Source organism: Muntiacus reevesi, chromosome 4, assembly GCF_963930625.1.
Source record: "Muntiacus reevesi chromosome 4, mMunRee1.1, whole genome shotgun sequence".
NCBI lineage: Eukaryota > Metazoa > Chordata > Mammalia > Artiodactyla > Cervidae > Muntiacus > Muntiacus reevesi.
In genome coordinates this window covers 113216456-113233156 of record NC_089252.1, presented here as the reverse complement: position 1 = coordinate 113233156, position 16701 = coordinate 113216456, and the positions used below count along the sequence as shown (strand labels likewise).

At 43.7% G+C, this 16701-nt stretch overlaps 1 protein-coding gene across 3 annotated transcripts in view; it reads right to left on the bottom strand.

The window, feature by feature from the left end:
* The window catches only part of ATG7 (autophagy related 7), a 246400-nt gene that overhangs the window by 191015 nt on the left and 38684 nt on the right, over positions 1 to 16701 (bottom strand). For all 3 annotated transcript variants that reach the window (XM_065933893.1, XM_065933895.1, XM_065933894.1), the window contains exons 12-15: positions 9787 to 9945; positions 4332 to 4526; positions 2602 to 2805; positions 2047 to 2162 (exon numbers count right to left, since the gene is read on the bottom strand). In XM_065933893.1, coding sequence (XP_065789965.1) covers positions 2047 to 2162; positions 2602 to 2805; positions 4332 to 4526; positions 9787 to 9945 — 674 coding nt within the window. The remainder of the gene's footprint in view (positions 1 to 2046; positions 2163 to 2601; positions 2806 to 4331; positions 4527 to 9786; positions 9946 to 16701) is intronic.

The following is a 16701-nucleotide window of genomic DNA, read 5'->3' as shown; positions in this document are numbered from 1 at the left end:
TGGCTGAAAAACATCAAGTCATGGATTCAAGAGGCACTAGAAAGCACAATCAGAATAAACACAGAAATAAGTATATAATAATAAATACAGAATTAAGTAAATATTTCCAATGAAATATTGAGAAAATCTTAAAAGCAACTGAGGGCAGGGGAAGAGGGAGAAAACCCAACTGTACCAAAGGAGCGGCAATGAGATAAACACCTGGCTCCTCAACAAGAATAACGGCATCCAGAGACAACAGGATTATTTTCCCAACATGCTAAAAGACAAGTCGTGACCAACCTAGACAGCATGTTAAAAGCAGAGACATCACTTTGCCAACAAAGGTCCATCTAGTCAAGGCTATGGTTTTTCCGGTGGTCATGTATGGATGTGAGAGTTGGACTATAAAGAAAGCTGAGCACTGAAGAACTGATGCTTTTGAACTGTGGTGTTGGAGAAGACTCTTGAGAGTCCCTTGGACTGCGAGGAGATCCAACCAGTCCATCCTAAAGGAGATCAGTCCTCGGTGTTCATTGGAAGGACTGATGCTGAAGCTAAAACTCCAATACTTTGGCCACCTGACGTGAAGAACTGACTCACTGGAAAAAACCCTGATGCTGGGAAAGATTGAAGGCAGGATGAGAAGGGGACAACAGAAGATGAGATGGTTGGATGGCATCACCGACTCATTGGATATGAGTTTGGGTGAATTCTGGGAGTTGGTGATGGACAGGGAGGCCTGGTCTGCTGCAGTTCATGGAGTCACAAAAAGTCGGACAAGACTGAGCGACTGAACTGAACTGAACCAGTCTAGAATTCTGTACATGGCAAAAATATTTTTCAGTACAAACATAAAACAAAGGCATTTTTTAGACAAACAAAAACTAAAACATCTTTGCCACTGACATTTCTAAAGGAAATGATAAAGGGTGTTCTTTCAGCAGAAGGAAAATGACCTAAGATAGAAGCTCACGGACATAGAAAGCAAAGTCAAAAAATGGAAAATAATAACAAAATTAAATGAACCCAACTATGTAACAATAACAGTATCTTCTAGGGTTTCAATATATACAAAATTTTTTTTAATGAGTGTGTAGACACTGCTGGGTGCCTGCCCAACGTCCATTCTCCTTTCCTATCTCATCATAGTTTCATTCAGAGGCAATGTGCCCAGCCAAAGAACTACATTTGTCCGTCTTCCTTGCAGTTATAATGGCAAGGTCAAGTTATATACGAGTTGTAGAATCAATGCATAAGTCTTCCTGGAGAGCCATTTAAAGGGGGTCAGCCTTGGGGAGTTCCCTGGAGGTCCAGTGGTTAAGACTCCATGCTTCCACTGCAGGAGGCACAGGTTCAATTCCTGGTTAGGAACTAAGATCCCACATGCTGCAGAACATGGCCAAAAAAAGCAGGGTGGTGGGGGGCAGCCTCAGCTGAGCACAACTTGCATCCTTTGGTCACTCCTTTCTTCTTAACTGTAACACAGAAGCAACCCTGAAGGCAGAGCACTCATCCTGTGACCACAACAGGACAAGCATAAGGAAGAAAGCCAAGAGTGGCTGGGTGAATGATCAAGAAAAACAGTGTCTGACAGTAAGGTCTGGGGGGTCTGCATCTGAGCTTCTTGCTGCATGAGAAAAATAAAACCTTGCCCGTCTGACCAAGTCACTGAAGATGGATCTGTTACATACAGCCAAATCCAAGTCCTATCATATGTGATTCATGTACTGCCTTTCAAATGCTAAGAAGATCAAAAATAATATATAACAGAATGAAAGCAGGAAGGTCCTAAAGCCCCTATGAAAATTTTTATCCTTCCTTATCATCCATTACCAAATAACCCTAGGAGAGTTCAGTTCTACAAGGACGCAGAGACACAGCTCCAAACATCACATGACAAGTACCAGCCCAAAGGATCAAACCAGGTTGTTTTTTTTAAAATCTTGTTTTTTTGAGAGCGCAAAGAACAACACAATTCTCAGAAAAAAGTCAGATTGAGAAAAGGTCAAGGGACATACAGAAGCTGTCTTTGTCTCAACAGCCATCTCTAAACGGGAAACTCACCCTTCTGGATGCTGCAAGACGGAAACCATCAACTCCACCGCCAGGGCCCCTGCGATCACGGCTAGTCCCGGACGACTCACAGTGCACTGCTGGTCCAAGGTCCGGTCCCTGGTTGACTATGGAGGAACAGTCATGGACGTGAACGCAAAGTTCTTTTCCACCCAAGGCAAGTTGTCAGGGGCATGCAACTCCTCCATGATAAAGCTCTATGACACAGCCAGACACTCACTGTTGGCAGAGATCAGTTGGCCTCACATAATACCATGTCTTGCGAGTACCAAGAAAAACAAAATATACCTGTTAGGTAACTAAATGAGGTAATACTCTAAAAACCCTTGCCTGCCCCGGAGACACTGGTGAGCAGGGCACAGCTGTACAGTCTATGATGCCAAGCAAGGCTCACGAGGGATAATGCCACCTCCCCAAATAAGAGGATTTTTCTCTTGGTTAAAAGACAGTATTTTAAACAGTCTTAAAGGAAAGAGCTGGGTCTCTTTGCCCTAGTGGGCAAGACGACTGTAGGAGATACCTGCAACAACAAAGAAATCCACTTACATCCCCTGGGGCCACCACATCATTGCAGAAGTAGCAGCCAAGTTTGTAGCCAGGGATGTTGGCAAACAGCGACGAGCCCAGGAGGTCGGCAGACGCCACGGGGTAGCTGGGACACAAGTCCCCGGCTCCCTGATGCCTGGGCTTCTTCAGGCCGTGTCTCATGACGACGAAGGTGTCAAAGCCCAAGGCAGCGTTGATGACCAGCTGTGAGTTCCAAGGAGCAAAAGACCAGAGGTAAGAGACGCTTACATTTTAGGCCATGGCTAACTGCATATTGGGTCAACTTAAAAAACTTGTTTCGTGGTGTTTCTGTTCGATTGTAATTAGATTCTATAAGCTAATGTTGGTATTCAACCTTGAATATTCATTGGAAGGACTGATGCTGAAGCTCCAATACTTTGGCCACCTGATGCAAAGAGCCGACTCATCAGAAAAGACCCTGATGCTGGGAAAGATTGAAGGCAGGAGGAGAAGGGGATGACAAAGGATGAGACGGGTAGGTAACACTGCTGACTCAGTGGACATGAAATTGAGCAAACTCTGGGAGACAGTGAAAGACAGGGAAGCCTGGCATCATGCAGTCCATGTGGTCACAAAGAGTTAGACACAGCTTAGCAACGCAACAACAACAACAATGTTGGTAACAGCCACCCAAGACTGAGGGCTTACTAAGTGCAAAAGACTTGACAAGTGGTTAACATAAATTATCTTTCTTGGTTTCATTTAAAACTCCCAGCAAACATTTCTTACTTATAGAAGAAGATGATGAAAGTCAGAAAGGTTATTTCTACAACTTGCCCAAGGTCGCTTAGCTGATAAGAAGGAAGGTATATAAAACTAAGTTTCCAGAGTTCTCAAAGCCATTCTTTGCAGCATTATGCTGTCATTTGTCATTTCTACAGAGATTTTTTTTTCATAAATTTCATAGATTTTTTTCATGTTATATAATTCACCCCTCACACAGGTTTTCAAGGAAAGCTTCTTTTCATTTAATACTATAATAACTTGTTAGTCATAAATTGACTTATTCTCCCAAATTTCTGTTTACATAGAACACTGAAAAAATCAAAGAAAACCACACCAGAAAAGACGACAAAACTCACTCAGAATCTCACAGCCCCAACAGTTATAATAAGAGTCCAAGGTACTTTTATTTTCTCTCTCGCCCATCCCCCTCCTCTCTTTCTCCCTTTCTCTTGCCACCCCCATTCTCTGATAAACAGACATGGGTATCTTCATATACATAAACATAGCTGACGTAAGATATATATATATATATATATATATATATATATATATATTTAACTACGTAGTATTTTCCATTATATTAAAATTCTTTGACAGCATAACTGTGAGCGGTTACATACTAGATACTATGGATACATACTAGATACTAGATACATATTAGATACTATTCTATCATGTGTATGCACCCTGACTTCCTGAACCATTCATTCTTGCGGCCCTTCAAGTTGTCACTGGCCTGACCATGCTGAATGAGCCGGAGTCTGCGTCTTCTGGGAGCTCACATTCCACCGTAAGCAGAGTGGCCCCGCCAGGACACGGGGCTCACAGGGTACCATCTGGGCTACATGATGGTGCGTGAGGCACGCAGTCTGTGGAGGAAGCCCTTGGCCTTGGGTCAGCAGGCCACACAAACACCCCTCCACTCCGGAGGTGGGGGCAGAATGGGGGGCACTCTGCCCTGGGAGATGGGGCCCACACCCTACCTTTCTCTTGCTCGCGGCAATGACGGCAGGCAGCCACCGGCTCTCCCGAGTGTCCATCAACAGGAAGATGACGTCATGGTCGTCGATGAGTTGCTCCAGCTGGTCCACGTCCCTGCGGGCCTGCTCCAGGGTGACGCTGGAGAAGTTCACGGGGTGCCCCGGCATGGGGATGCTCATGTTGAACCCTCTGGCGTTCTGGGGACACACCCAGAGAGGGGGGGCTTCTGAGGCAAAGCGACGGGTGGGATCCCAGAGCCAGCATCTCCCCGTCACCTTGAGCATGCAGGGCCACTTACAACCTGACATCTCCCCATCACGACCACACTGCCTCAGCCTTCCGCCAGCTGAGCTCCCCACCTTCTTCACCTCTGCGACCCAGACCACCTGTCCTGGCATCTCAGGTCCCTAAGGCTGGACAGGGCAGCAGAGACACACGGATCTAGCTCCAAAGCGGCAGGCGTGGGGGGAGGCACTTCCCGTGTGGACAAAGCAGACACTGGACAGAACTGTCTCTTTCCTACAACCTGGGGCCAAGGCATGTCATCACAATGCCCTCGGCTTCCCCAAGGCCCTCGGTCCAGCCGGACTGTCTCTCCACTTGTCCCCAGATTGCCCTTCACTCCGCTTTCTTAGTATGGAACACCTCCAAAAGGGATGTCACAATCAGAAATAATTTAACAAATTCACCTAAGATTAGGATGGCTGAGAGTCTTGCCTTAATTTTCTCAGGGGCCATGTGCATTAAAAACAAACAAACCCTCAACACTGAAAGACTCTCGTTGCTCACTAACCAGAAAACCAGACTTAGGAATGTGAAGATATTAGTCTGAGGGGTGGAGGGGCTGGTAGAGTAACCTGGGTTCTCAAGGCTCAAGACTTATCATGGGGCCTTTAGAAGAGGTCTGTAACTTACCTTTTGTCCCCTGCTGGCTCCACAATGTGTTGGCAGATGAACTGTGAGTCACACATGCATGCCAGTGAAGCCAGGGACATTGACTTTCCCCAGAAAAGAAAGTGTTCTACAATCACAAACTGCACACTCAATCCCCTGCATAGCACCTGCCACAGGGGAAGCGTGTGAAAACACCAGCTTTTTTATTTGTCAAAACCCCTCACATCCTGCAAAAACAGCTCAGAGGACACAGCAGTAGGTCCTCCCTTTACAAAGTAAAATCTATTTTGGAAGTGGATGCTATTTTCTTCTTCAAACCTAATATCTGGAATTCAAGAAAGGCACAGTAGTAATAATAGCAAAAATTTCAAAAAGAATTGAGCAGGGGGGAAAAAAAGGTTGCAGCAAAAGATGCCAGGCAGAAAGAACTTCAGTAAGAAGGAAGGTTCAAAACAAGTCCATCTTAACAAGGACACCACAAAGATAACTCTCAGGACCTCATAATTCACTCATTCATTCATTCATTAAGTACAGTGTATCTTCTGCATACCTAATACTGTAATGAACAGTAAGAAAAGCAACAGCCACCATAATAACAACAATAATACCTTACTGTCGTATTCACAATAGACAACGTGTTTTAAGTGATGGTTGCTCGATTCACAAAGTTATTGCCTGTGAATTTTAACACCACCAAGATTAAAGCCTCATTACTCAACCCCAATTCTGACCTTCTGAATAATTCAGACCCTCACCCCCATCTACTTGGCTAACCTTAATGAACCTCTGCTTGCTAAAGCTCCAGCCACTGAGTCTACAGAGGAGCACTGGCTCCCGGCCCGCCACTGAGGCCCACAAGCCTGAGGCTGGAATTCAGCAAGCTGCCAGCACAGTAGTGTTCAGCCTTGGCTGCACATCAGAACCACCTAGAGAGTTGCTTAAATTCCTAATGCCCAGGCTTTTCCCCGGACCATTTCAACTGCAGTCTCTGAGAGTGGGCCCAGGGATGGATATGTTCTAAAACTCTCCAGATGACTCAAACGTGCTGCCGGGGCGAGCGATAATTTACAGCAAGTGAGGTACACGGACGGACCTCGCGTGTCCAGTTTGATGTGTTTTGACAAGCTGCAGATTAACCACTGCACACGCCCCTCAGGGCATCGACTGCTATCCCAGGCAACGCTCTTCTACCCTTTCGCAGTCAATCCCCAGGACCTCTATCCCCAGAGTGTGAGAGCTGTGGATGCCCCTCACCCTCCCACCATTTAGCATTATCAGTCTTCTAATTTTAGTCATTTCAGTGCATGTGCAGGGATATGTCTTCGTGGGCCTGACTCACATCCCATGATGACTACTGATGGTGTTGAGCATGACATGTGTTCACTGGCCACGCACACACCTTCCCTAGGAAGCCATGCTGGCCCAACCCTTCAGTCCCTTACAAAAAAAAAGGTTTGCCTGTCTTTTTATTGGGTAGCAGGAGTTGTTCATGTATCTTGGATATAGGTTGTTTGCCAAATACGTGTACTGTGAGTAGTTTTAGTTTGGGTCAGCCTTTGTGTTCTCTTATCAACTTTCTTTCGAGAAGCAGATACTTAAAAATTTCGATGAAGTTCTACTCATCTATTTTTTCACTTATGATCAGTATTTCCATGGTGCTAGGAATCTCTGCCATCACAGAATCACCAGGCTTCTTTCTCTCTTGTAGAAGCGCTCCAGTTCCAACTTTTATGTTTAGTTCTGTAGCCTCACTGGGGTGTCACCTAAGGGCCCAGAGTGGCCAGAGAGGTCTCTCCCTTCTGGATGGCTGGGACTCCAGTGCCTTGCAGCCTGTAGGGGCTCTGGAACCCCATTCTGCCCACAGCAGGCTCACGGTGCTTCCTGCCCAGATTACGGAGTCCTGCCCTGAGAACGTGCGAAGCCTCAAGGTGCTGCTGCCCAGACACTCTTCCCTGCACGGCTCGCACAGGTCTGATATTCTGTCCTAAAGTTTCAGCTGCCTGGCTGCTCTGAATTCTCATCTCTGTTTCCTCAGCTCATCAAGGCCAACAATACCTCCTTGGGCTCCCTGCAGGCTTTGACAAGGGCTAAAAAGTGCCTCCGTGCAATAGATTGGGACAAACACGTCTTTCTGAGCCCACAGTCTCTCACTGCCTGCTGGTCAGCGTCTGCCAAGTCATCTTACACAGTCTACTCAGGTGCAGAACCGGTAGATGCATCATGGCAGGAGAGCCGGTCCATCAGTCACTCATCAGGGTTGGAAACAGATGTCCAGAGATGGGTTTTAAAACCCTCAGTGTGGCTCTACAACCCTACATTTTTTTGCCTCACCTTTGCGGGGGAAAAGGTGACCTCAAGTGGTTACTTGATTGATTCAAGGTCAGCTGTTTCCCTATTCAATGAATTCCACCCTAGGATTACGAGTATTATTTGTGGCTGAGTTCTTTTCACATCTTTTCATGCCTTCTTCACTTAGACTAGCCTCCTGTCTGGGGCCTGGTGTAAGGAAGGTGATGAGGCAGTATCTGTTGAATGAAAAACTGTACTAAACTGAACGTACGAAGGGTCCTGGTGGGCTGATGCTTTCAAGAAAAGGGGAACCTGAACTCTAAGGCCCAGCATGACCTGGCCCTCGCTGAGGCCCTAGCTCCGAGTCTCTTTCTTGACCCCGTGCTGCGGCCAGCCCGACTTCCTTTCCGTCCACGGGGCACAGGCTGTGTCCTGCCTCAGACGTCTGCACAGGCTGCTCTGTCCGCCCTGGTCTAGCTGACTCTCACCCGCGTTTCAGGGCTCAGCTTCCTCAAGGAAGTCTGTTCTAGGTCAGGTGTACCTGTTAAACATTCCCACAGCCACTGAGCTCCCGCTTCGTGCACTTATTACAAGTGTAGCCATTCATGAAATTAGTTTCTTGACCACATCCCCCATTAGACTCTCAGTTCCAGGCAAGGAAGAGGGAAGTTCGTCTGCCTTGCTCCCCAGCCCCTAGCACATAGCAGGCCTTAAATAAACGTATGATGAATGAGTAAGTCATAGGATAACTGAACAAATAAAATAGGGGGAACTGCATTGGGTCACAGACCATGGCTAGGATTTGAGTGAGCAAAAATCTCAGGCAGAGCTAGATTCAAAGCCAGGTCTGTCTCCAGTGATAGAATGGATTATTCTTCCTGACTATGCACTGCCCACCTCTAATAGAATTATGTGTCCACGCCCTTAGCCACATGGCTTTGCAGGACCTCCCACCAGGTAGGCAGGGTATCCGGACCAACCCCACTGACTTGGGGCCTGGACCTGTGACCTGCTCTGGCGACGGCGACAGAGGACAGTGCTGAGACTTTAAGAGACACGGGAAGTGCTGGTAGGCTGACCAACTCCTTTACACTTCCACCTTCTATCATAACGAGAGCAGGACCAGCTGACCACTGCTCCTGGAGCCTAGACTCTGGAATTATGACGTACAGAGCAGACTGGAACAGGACTCAAAGTCAGAGTCCAGTCCAGCCCAGCCACTAAGCCACGACGAACCTGCAGACCTGTGAACATGAAATCAGGGTTCGTGATTGTAAGCCACTTGGATGCTGGCAGTGTGTGATGTGTAATGTTGTCACAGCAGAAACGTAACTAAGTGGTCTCCTCAGCGACGGGGTGTAACTTATTCTTCTCCCTCTTGTCATCCAGCACCTAGCTGGGTACAGAGGACTCAGTCAGTCCCATTGAATTAAACCCAAGAGATGACATTCTTCTGGTGAAACGGACAAAAGGGCCAAAGTCGCTTTTAAAGCAAAGGCTGAAAATGAATGAATCTGATGCTCAGTGACTAAACAGAGAAACCTTAAGAAAGCAGGCTTTTTTTTTCTTCTTCTATTTTTAAGCCATCGCTGAGAGCCTCTTGTGGCACTTTCAGTAGAAGCAGATGCTTTGGGGACACCTGAGCTAACCTCTGTCACACAAATCAACGAAGCATGCAAGATGCAGAATCTGTTCTGCTGGATAACCTCAAAAACATGGCCAGATGTTTAACCAAATGAGCTGAACGACTTGCCTGTCACTGTTTTCAAAGTAAATGACAGACGTCAAGGACAAGCAGCGGCTAGAGTGAAAGGCTGAACATTTCACCAGATCTTTCTTATGCAGACTATATATAATTTCATAAACCTGTACTAACCATCAGGCATCCTGGCCATGAGGGAGATCATATCCTACAGTGGATCCAATATCCAAAGTGGATAAATCCCTTTGGAACAAGGCAGTATCTAACACCATGCGGACCCCCAAATTCCTCAACTCCGTGCTTTGTAACTTATAAAAGACTCTGTCATATAGCCTCCATGTTGGTTTCACAATAATATATGAGGGTTTTATTTTGTTCTTGTAATCCCCACTTCTGAGGTGAGGAAACAGAGGTTCCTAAAGAAACACACGATGAGGCCCTGGCAGTAAGTGACCGATGTCTGACTCTGTTCCCTCCATCCCGTAGGGCCTGACTCCTATGTGATTAACACTTAAACATGGACAGGCCCTGGCAAAAAGCCCTGATGTTCTCAGCACCCAGCACCAACGTACCACTCCGGGGAATATCTTCTGCAGCCGGTCTGCTGCCGCCAGGGCCTTGGGCTTCCCGCCCGCCAGGCAATCTTCAAATTCATACAGAGGCTGCCTCACGGGGTTAGAGTAGGAGATCTTGGCATTGTCCACGAACGTGATGCGTCTGACGCCCCAGCCCTGCATGGAAAAACCGGAGATCCTGGTGGGTTTCTGAAGGACATTGCACAGGGTGTCTCTCTGCAAATCTCTAGGTGTTTGGCTCTGGGGCAGCTTGGGAACACTGAAACACAGGAAATGCTGGAAATTGAATTGTGCAGAGTCCATTTCTGACAGATAGAATGTCAACTTCCTTTAAAAGACGAAATAATTATACACCCGGTGCCTCGCTTCCTACAGCAATGAGACTAAGAGATATGTCGCTGCTGGTCTGACTAATACTTCACTATTTTTGACAGTGGCACCAGAGGAAGCTTAGGAAGGTGAGTCCCTGCTGCTGTCTTCAGAGGACTGTCAAGGGCCGCCCAGTGACCTCGCTTTCCCTGAATGAGTAAGTGAGCATATGTAACAGCTCATCCTAAAATTCACTCAAAGCCTAAAATAGCTCCATGTATTAATAAAAGTGACTTATAAGTTATTTCCAATTGTATAACACCATAGAAGATTTTGTACTATTTCTCAATGAGGCAAAGCCCTTATGAATATTCTGGAATGTAGGGGACAGCTCTACGTTCTCAGAAATAGCTTTCATGACTTCATACATCTCAACTGAATCTCAGAACTGAACAATTTTAAAGTCAGATAGGCTCCCGAAAATCTTTAGCTCCATTATTTTATTTCACAGATACAGAAACCGGAGCCCAGAAAAGATACGTGACTCACCGTGGGTCATAAATCTGGTTAATGGTGAGGAGGAAATGAGATGCCCAGGGTGCAGGAAAGAAGATGCTTCCTTTCTGGGGGATGAGGTGGGATATGTGTATGTCAGCAAATCAGAAACAGTGGCTTAAGAGAAGCCCTGCTAGGACTGACTGCAGAGTCTGACTAAGAGACTGATCTCTGTCTTATTTCAATATCCTTCCACTGGTTCAGTCAGTTCAATTGCTCAGTCGTGTCTGACTCTTTGCCACCCCATGGACTGCAGCACGCCAGGCTTCCCTGTCGCTCATCAATTCTTGGAGCTTGCTCAAACTTATTTCCATAGAGTCGGTGATGCCATCCAACCATCTCTTCCTCTGTCGTCCCTTTCTCCTCCCGCCTTCACTCTTTCCCAGCATCAGGGTCTTTTCCAGTGAGTCAGCTCTTCACATCAGGTGGCCAAAATACTGGAGTTTCAGTTTCAGCATCAGTCTTTCCAACGAATATTCAGGACTACTGATTTCCTTTAGGATTGACTCGTTTGATCTCCTTGCTGTCCAAGGGACTCTCAAGAGTCTTCTCCAACACTACAGTTCAAAAGCATCAATTCTTTGGTGTTCAGCTTCCTTTATGGTCCAGCTCTCACATCTTTGGAACAAGATACATGACTGCTGGAAAAACCACAGCTTTGACTAGATGGACCTTTGCTGGCAAAGGAATGTCTCTGTTTTTTAATATGCTGTCTAGGTTGGTCATAACTTTTCTTCCAAGGAGCAAGTGTCTTTTAATCTCATGGCTAAAGTCACCAACTGCAGTGATTCTGGAGCCCAAAATAATAAAGTCTGTCACTACTTCCATTGTTTCCCCATCTATTTGCCATGAAGTGATGGGACCGAATGCCATGATCTTCGTTTTTTGAATGTTGAGTTTTAAGCCAACTTTTTCACTGTCCTCTTTCACTTTTGTAAAGAGGTTCTTTAGTTCTTCTTCAGTTTCTGCCATAGGGTGGTGTCATCTGCATATCTGAGGTTATTGATATGTCTCCCAGCAACCTTGATTCCAGCTTGTGCTTCATCTAGCTTGGCATTTCACATGATGTACTCTGCAACTTACTTTAAGTTAAATAAGCAGGATGACAATATATAGCCTTGATGTACTCCTTTCCCAGTTTGGAACCAATCTGTTGTTCCCTCCATCAGGGATACTGAAATTCAGTTAGTCTGACAATTGCGGGGCAAAGTCAAGAGAATTCAAGATTCGCTGTTGGGGTTGAAGATGATGGGCCAGAATTCATCCTTTCGGAAGCGTAGTTTAGATTGGCTGTGTGTTTTGAAGCCCACAGGTAACTCTAGTCTACTCACCCTGTTTCATAAATGACTTTTACCAGCTGAGCAAACCACCATGTAGGGGGAAAAAAACTGGAAAATCCAAAGGTCATTTGTGCTTGGCTAGGGGATGTTTATTTCGGGAGTATTTTTGCATTCCTTAAAGCAGTGCTGAGTGGATAGCAAGGAAGGCAGTCTGGAAACTGCTACAGTAGAAGAAAGCTACATAAATTACAAGCATGCTGCAGGTGAGTCACAGGCACGTGGACTTGCACACTTAACTTTCAGTTTCTTGGAATGCTATACAGTTTAATGGGCCTTCCCTGGTAGATCAGCTGGCAAAGAATCCACCTGCAGTGCAGGAGACCCTGGTTCAATCCCTGGGTTGGGAAGACCCCCTGGAGGAGGGACGGCAAGCCACTCCAGTACTCGTGCCTGGAGAATCCCCATGGACAGAGGTGCCTGGTGGGCTACAGTCCATGGGATCACAGAGAGTTGGGCTGAGAGACTGAGCACATATAGAATAAGAAGTGAAGTGAAAGTCGCTCAGTCGTGTCCGACTCCTTGCAACCCCATGCACTATACCGTTCATGGAATTCACCAGGCCAGAATATTGAAGTGGCTAGGCTTTCCCTTCTGCAGGGGATCTTCCCAACCCAGGGACTGAACCCAGGTCTACGCACTGCAGGGGGATTCTTTACCAGCTGAGCCACAAGGGAAGCCCAAGAATACTGGAGAGGGTAGCCTATCCCTTCTCCAGCGGGCTAAGCACATTCGGTGTAATGGCTAATTGGCAAAGATTAAAGAAAATTACAATACTCAATGCTAGTGAGGATGGGGTTTTAATGATTGAGAATGTAATACTGGTATTTTATTTCACTGAGATTTCATTGACTGAGAATGTAAACTGGTATCACTCTTCTGGAAAGCAATCTGGCAATATGATTCTAGAATTTTTTACATGCTCATATCAATCATATCAATCTATTTCCAGCAATCTACCTTAGGAAACAATTAAAAATATTGACAAAAATGAAATCACCAAGATGTTCTCTATAAAATAATTTATAGTTGTAAAAGATTGAAAGCAATGTTAATGCCTAAAAATAGAAGAATGTATCAGTAAATCATGTTTCATCATATAAGAAGGCATATTCTACAGCCAACTTCCTGTTGCCAACCAACATCTAATGAATCATAGAAAAGCAAGAGAGTTCCAGAAAAACATTTACTTATGCTTTACTGACTACGCCAAAGCTTTTGACTGTGTGAATCACAACAAACTATGGAAAATTCTTAAAGAGATGGAAATACCAGACCATCTTATCTGCCTCCTGAGAAATCTGTATGCAGGTCAAGAAGCAACAGTTAGAACTGGACATGGAACAATAGACTGGTTCCAAATTGGGAAGGGAGTATGTCAAGGCTGTATATTGTCACCCTGATTATTTAACTTCTGTGCAGAGTAGATCATGCGAAATGCCAAGGTGGATAAAGCACATCCTGGAATCAAGACTGCCAGGAGAAATATCAATAACCTCAGATACGCAGATGACACCACCCTTATGGCAGAAAATAAAGAGAAACTAAAGAACCTCTTGATGAAAGTGAAAGAGGAGAGTGAAAAAGTTGGCTTAAAACTCAACGTTCAAAAACAAAGATCATGGCATCCAGTCCCATCACTCCATGGCAAATACATGGGGAAACGATGAAAGTAGTGACAGACTTTATTTTGGGGGACTCCAAAATCACTGCAGATGGTGACTGCAGCCATGAAATTAAAAAGACGCTTGCTCCTTGGAAGAAGAGTTATGACCAAACTAGACAGCATATTAAAAAAGCAGAAACATTACTTTGCCGACAAAGGTCCGTCTAGTCAAAGCTATGGTTTTTCTAGTAATCGTGTATGGATGTGAGAGTTGGACCATAAAGAAAGCTGAACACTGAAGAACTGATGCTTTTGAACTGTGGTGTTGGAGAAGACTCTTGAGAGTCCCTTGGACTGCATGGAGATCCAACCAGCCAACATCCTAAAGGAAATCAGTCCTGAATATTCATTGGAAGGGCTGATGCTGAAGCTGAAACTTGAATACTTTGGCCACCTGATACAAAGAGTCAACTCATCTGAAAAGATCCTGATGCTGGGAAAGATGGAAGACAGGAGAAGAAGGGGATGACAGAGGATGAGATGGTTGGGTGGCATCACTGACTCGATGGACATGAGTTTGAACAAGCTCTCGGAGTTGATGATGGACAGGGAGGCCTGGCATGCTGTGGTTCATGGGACCACAAAGAGTTGGACACGACTGAGAAACTGAACTGAACTGATTCTACAGCCATTAAAAAAGATTTTTAGGTATTCTTTTTAACAATATTAGAAAGTGTTTTGTGTAACTGATAAAAACAAGGGACATTTTTACATATCAAATAAAAAATTTAAATATATGTTAAACACTGAAAGGAAACAAGTGATAAAGTAGTAGAAAAATGGGTCTTCTTTTTCTGCCACATAACTCTTACACTGTAGAAATTTTCTATAATGGATCTAGATCTATACTGACTTCATAATTTAAAAAGTGCTGGGAAAACCTATGTACCTAATTTTGGAAGTTAGGGAAAGAATGAAATAAATTCCTATAAAAAGATGAAGAAATTAATAAAAAGTGGATAGTAGTGAATCTGGAAACAAACCAAAACAAAAATTACAGAAAAAAAGAGACCAAGGATTTAATTTTCTGGAAAGACAAGCCTATCTGAAAAGTCTGAATAACAGGAAAAAAGAGAAAACAAAAATATTCAACATTAGGAATACAGCTCAGGTGGTAAAGAATCTGCCTGCAATACAGGAGACCTGGCTCGATCCCTGGGCTGGGAAGATCCCCTAGAGAAGGGAATGGCAACCCACCCCAGTATTCTTGCCTGAGAATCCCATAAACAGAGGATCCTGACTGGCTACAGCCCATGGGGTCACAAAGAGTTGGACAAGACTGAGCCACTAACACTACCACTACTAAAGAGAAGACAGGAACTTCCCTGGGGGTCAGTACTTAAGACTCTGAGCTTCCACTACAGGGATCCCACTCAATCCCTGGTCAGGGAACTAATATCCCACACATATGTGCAGCACAGCCAAACATAAATAAATAGATAATAAATAAGATAAATAAAAGATGGAAAAGATGGCAAGAGAATACTATATGTATTTTATATCAATTAATTTTCAAATTGAGATGAAATGAATGATTTTCTAGGAAAACAACATGACTAAACTGACTCAAAAGAGGTATAAAATCTAAAAGGTCAGTGACCATAGAAACATTTCTAAAAGTTCCCACAGATTCCCTGCTCTCATCGCTAACAAAATTCCAAAGGCATCACGCTGAGCTGGATTTATAACTGAATTTCACCAAACCATCAAGGAACTGATACTTCATACACTAAATCTGTCCTGCCGCATAGAAAATAGTAGGCAGAAAGTTTTATTTTATAAAAGTAGTGTAATTCAGCTATAAGATAAACAATGACACCAGAAAGGAAAAGAAAAACATTACTATAAACCAATCTGACTTATTAATACATATGGAAAGCTTAGCAGTAAGACATTACCAGCTGAACTCCACTGTATATTAGAAGAATAACAAACTATGAACAAATAGAGTTTTTCCCAGGAATGCTCAGCATTAAAATACTTAGATTATCTTGATAGATGTATTTGATAATGAAGCTCAACAATCATTTCTGATACAAACTCACAGTAAACTAGAAAGAAAAATCTGTCTCCTTAACTTACAAAAGAATATTAGCAGAAACCAATATCATGTATCAAAACTAAAGGAAAAAACAAGAAGTTTCTCACTGAAATCAGTAACCAAATGAGTGTGCTAACTCTCATCACTGTTCCTCACCACTGCTATAGAGTCCTAGTCAATCCTATAAGACAAGGAAAAGAAACCAATATAGATATTGGTGAGGAGCACTTATCAACCTAGAAAATTCAAAAGAATCAAACAAAAAACTGTCATAGCCAAGAAAGTTTAGAAAGATGACTAGACAGAAGATAAACATTCAAAACTCACTATCTTTCTTATATATTCATCCCAGTAAGAGTCAATTGGAAAATTTAGTGGGAGGAACGTATCTTTAAAAGAAAAAGAAGTTAAATATGTGAAAACTAACTAAATGAGGCATGTGGGAAACCTAAATAAATAAAATGCTACAAAGATGATTTAAATAATTTAAGAGATATACAATGCTTCTGAAACGAAGGATCAATATTGTAAAGATGTTAATCTCTTCCAATTTATCTATAAATTCATTGCAATTTGAGTGAAAGCTATGAGTAATAATGCAGGAATAAACAAAGAGAATGGTGGAATAAAAATAGACTCCAAAAAGAGACTCAGGTATAAAGGAATTTAGAGTTTAATAAAGGTGTAAAAATGAGATTTGTATTAGTGAATGAATGACATTAAAATAAATGACTATTAAAAAATGTTATTGTTAAATTTCATAAAACAAAAAATAAATTCCACATTAATAAAGATCTAAACATAAAAATAAGAGTTCTATAAACCATGAAGGAAAAGATTAATGTATTCAATAACATTAAATTTTTAAAAACCTTTACATGGCTAAAGATAAATAAATGGAGAAAAATACTTGCATTATATTACAGAAAAACGGTTAATATCCATAAAAAAGGAAAAGGGTTTGGCAGAAGATGAGACGGTTGGATAGCATCACTGACTCAATG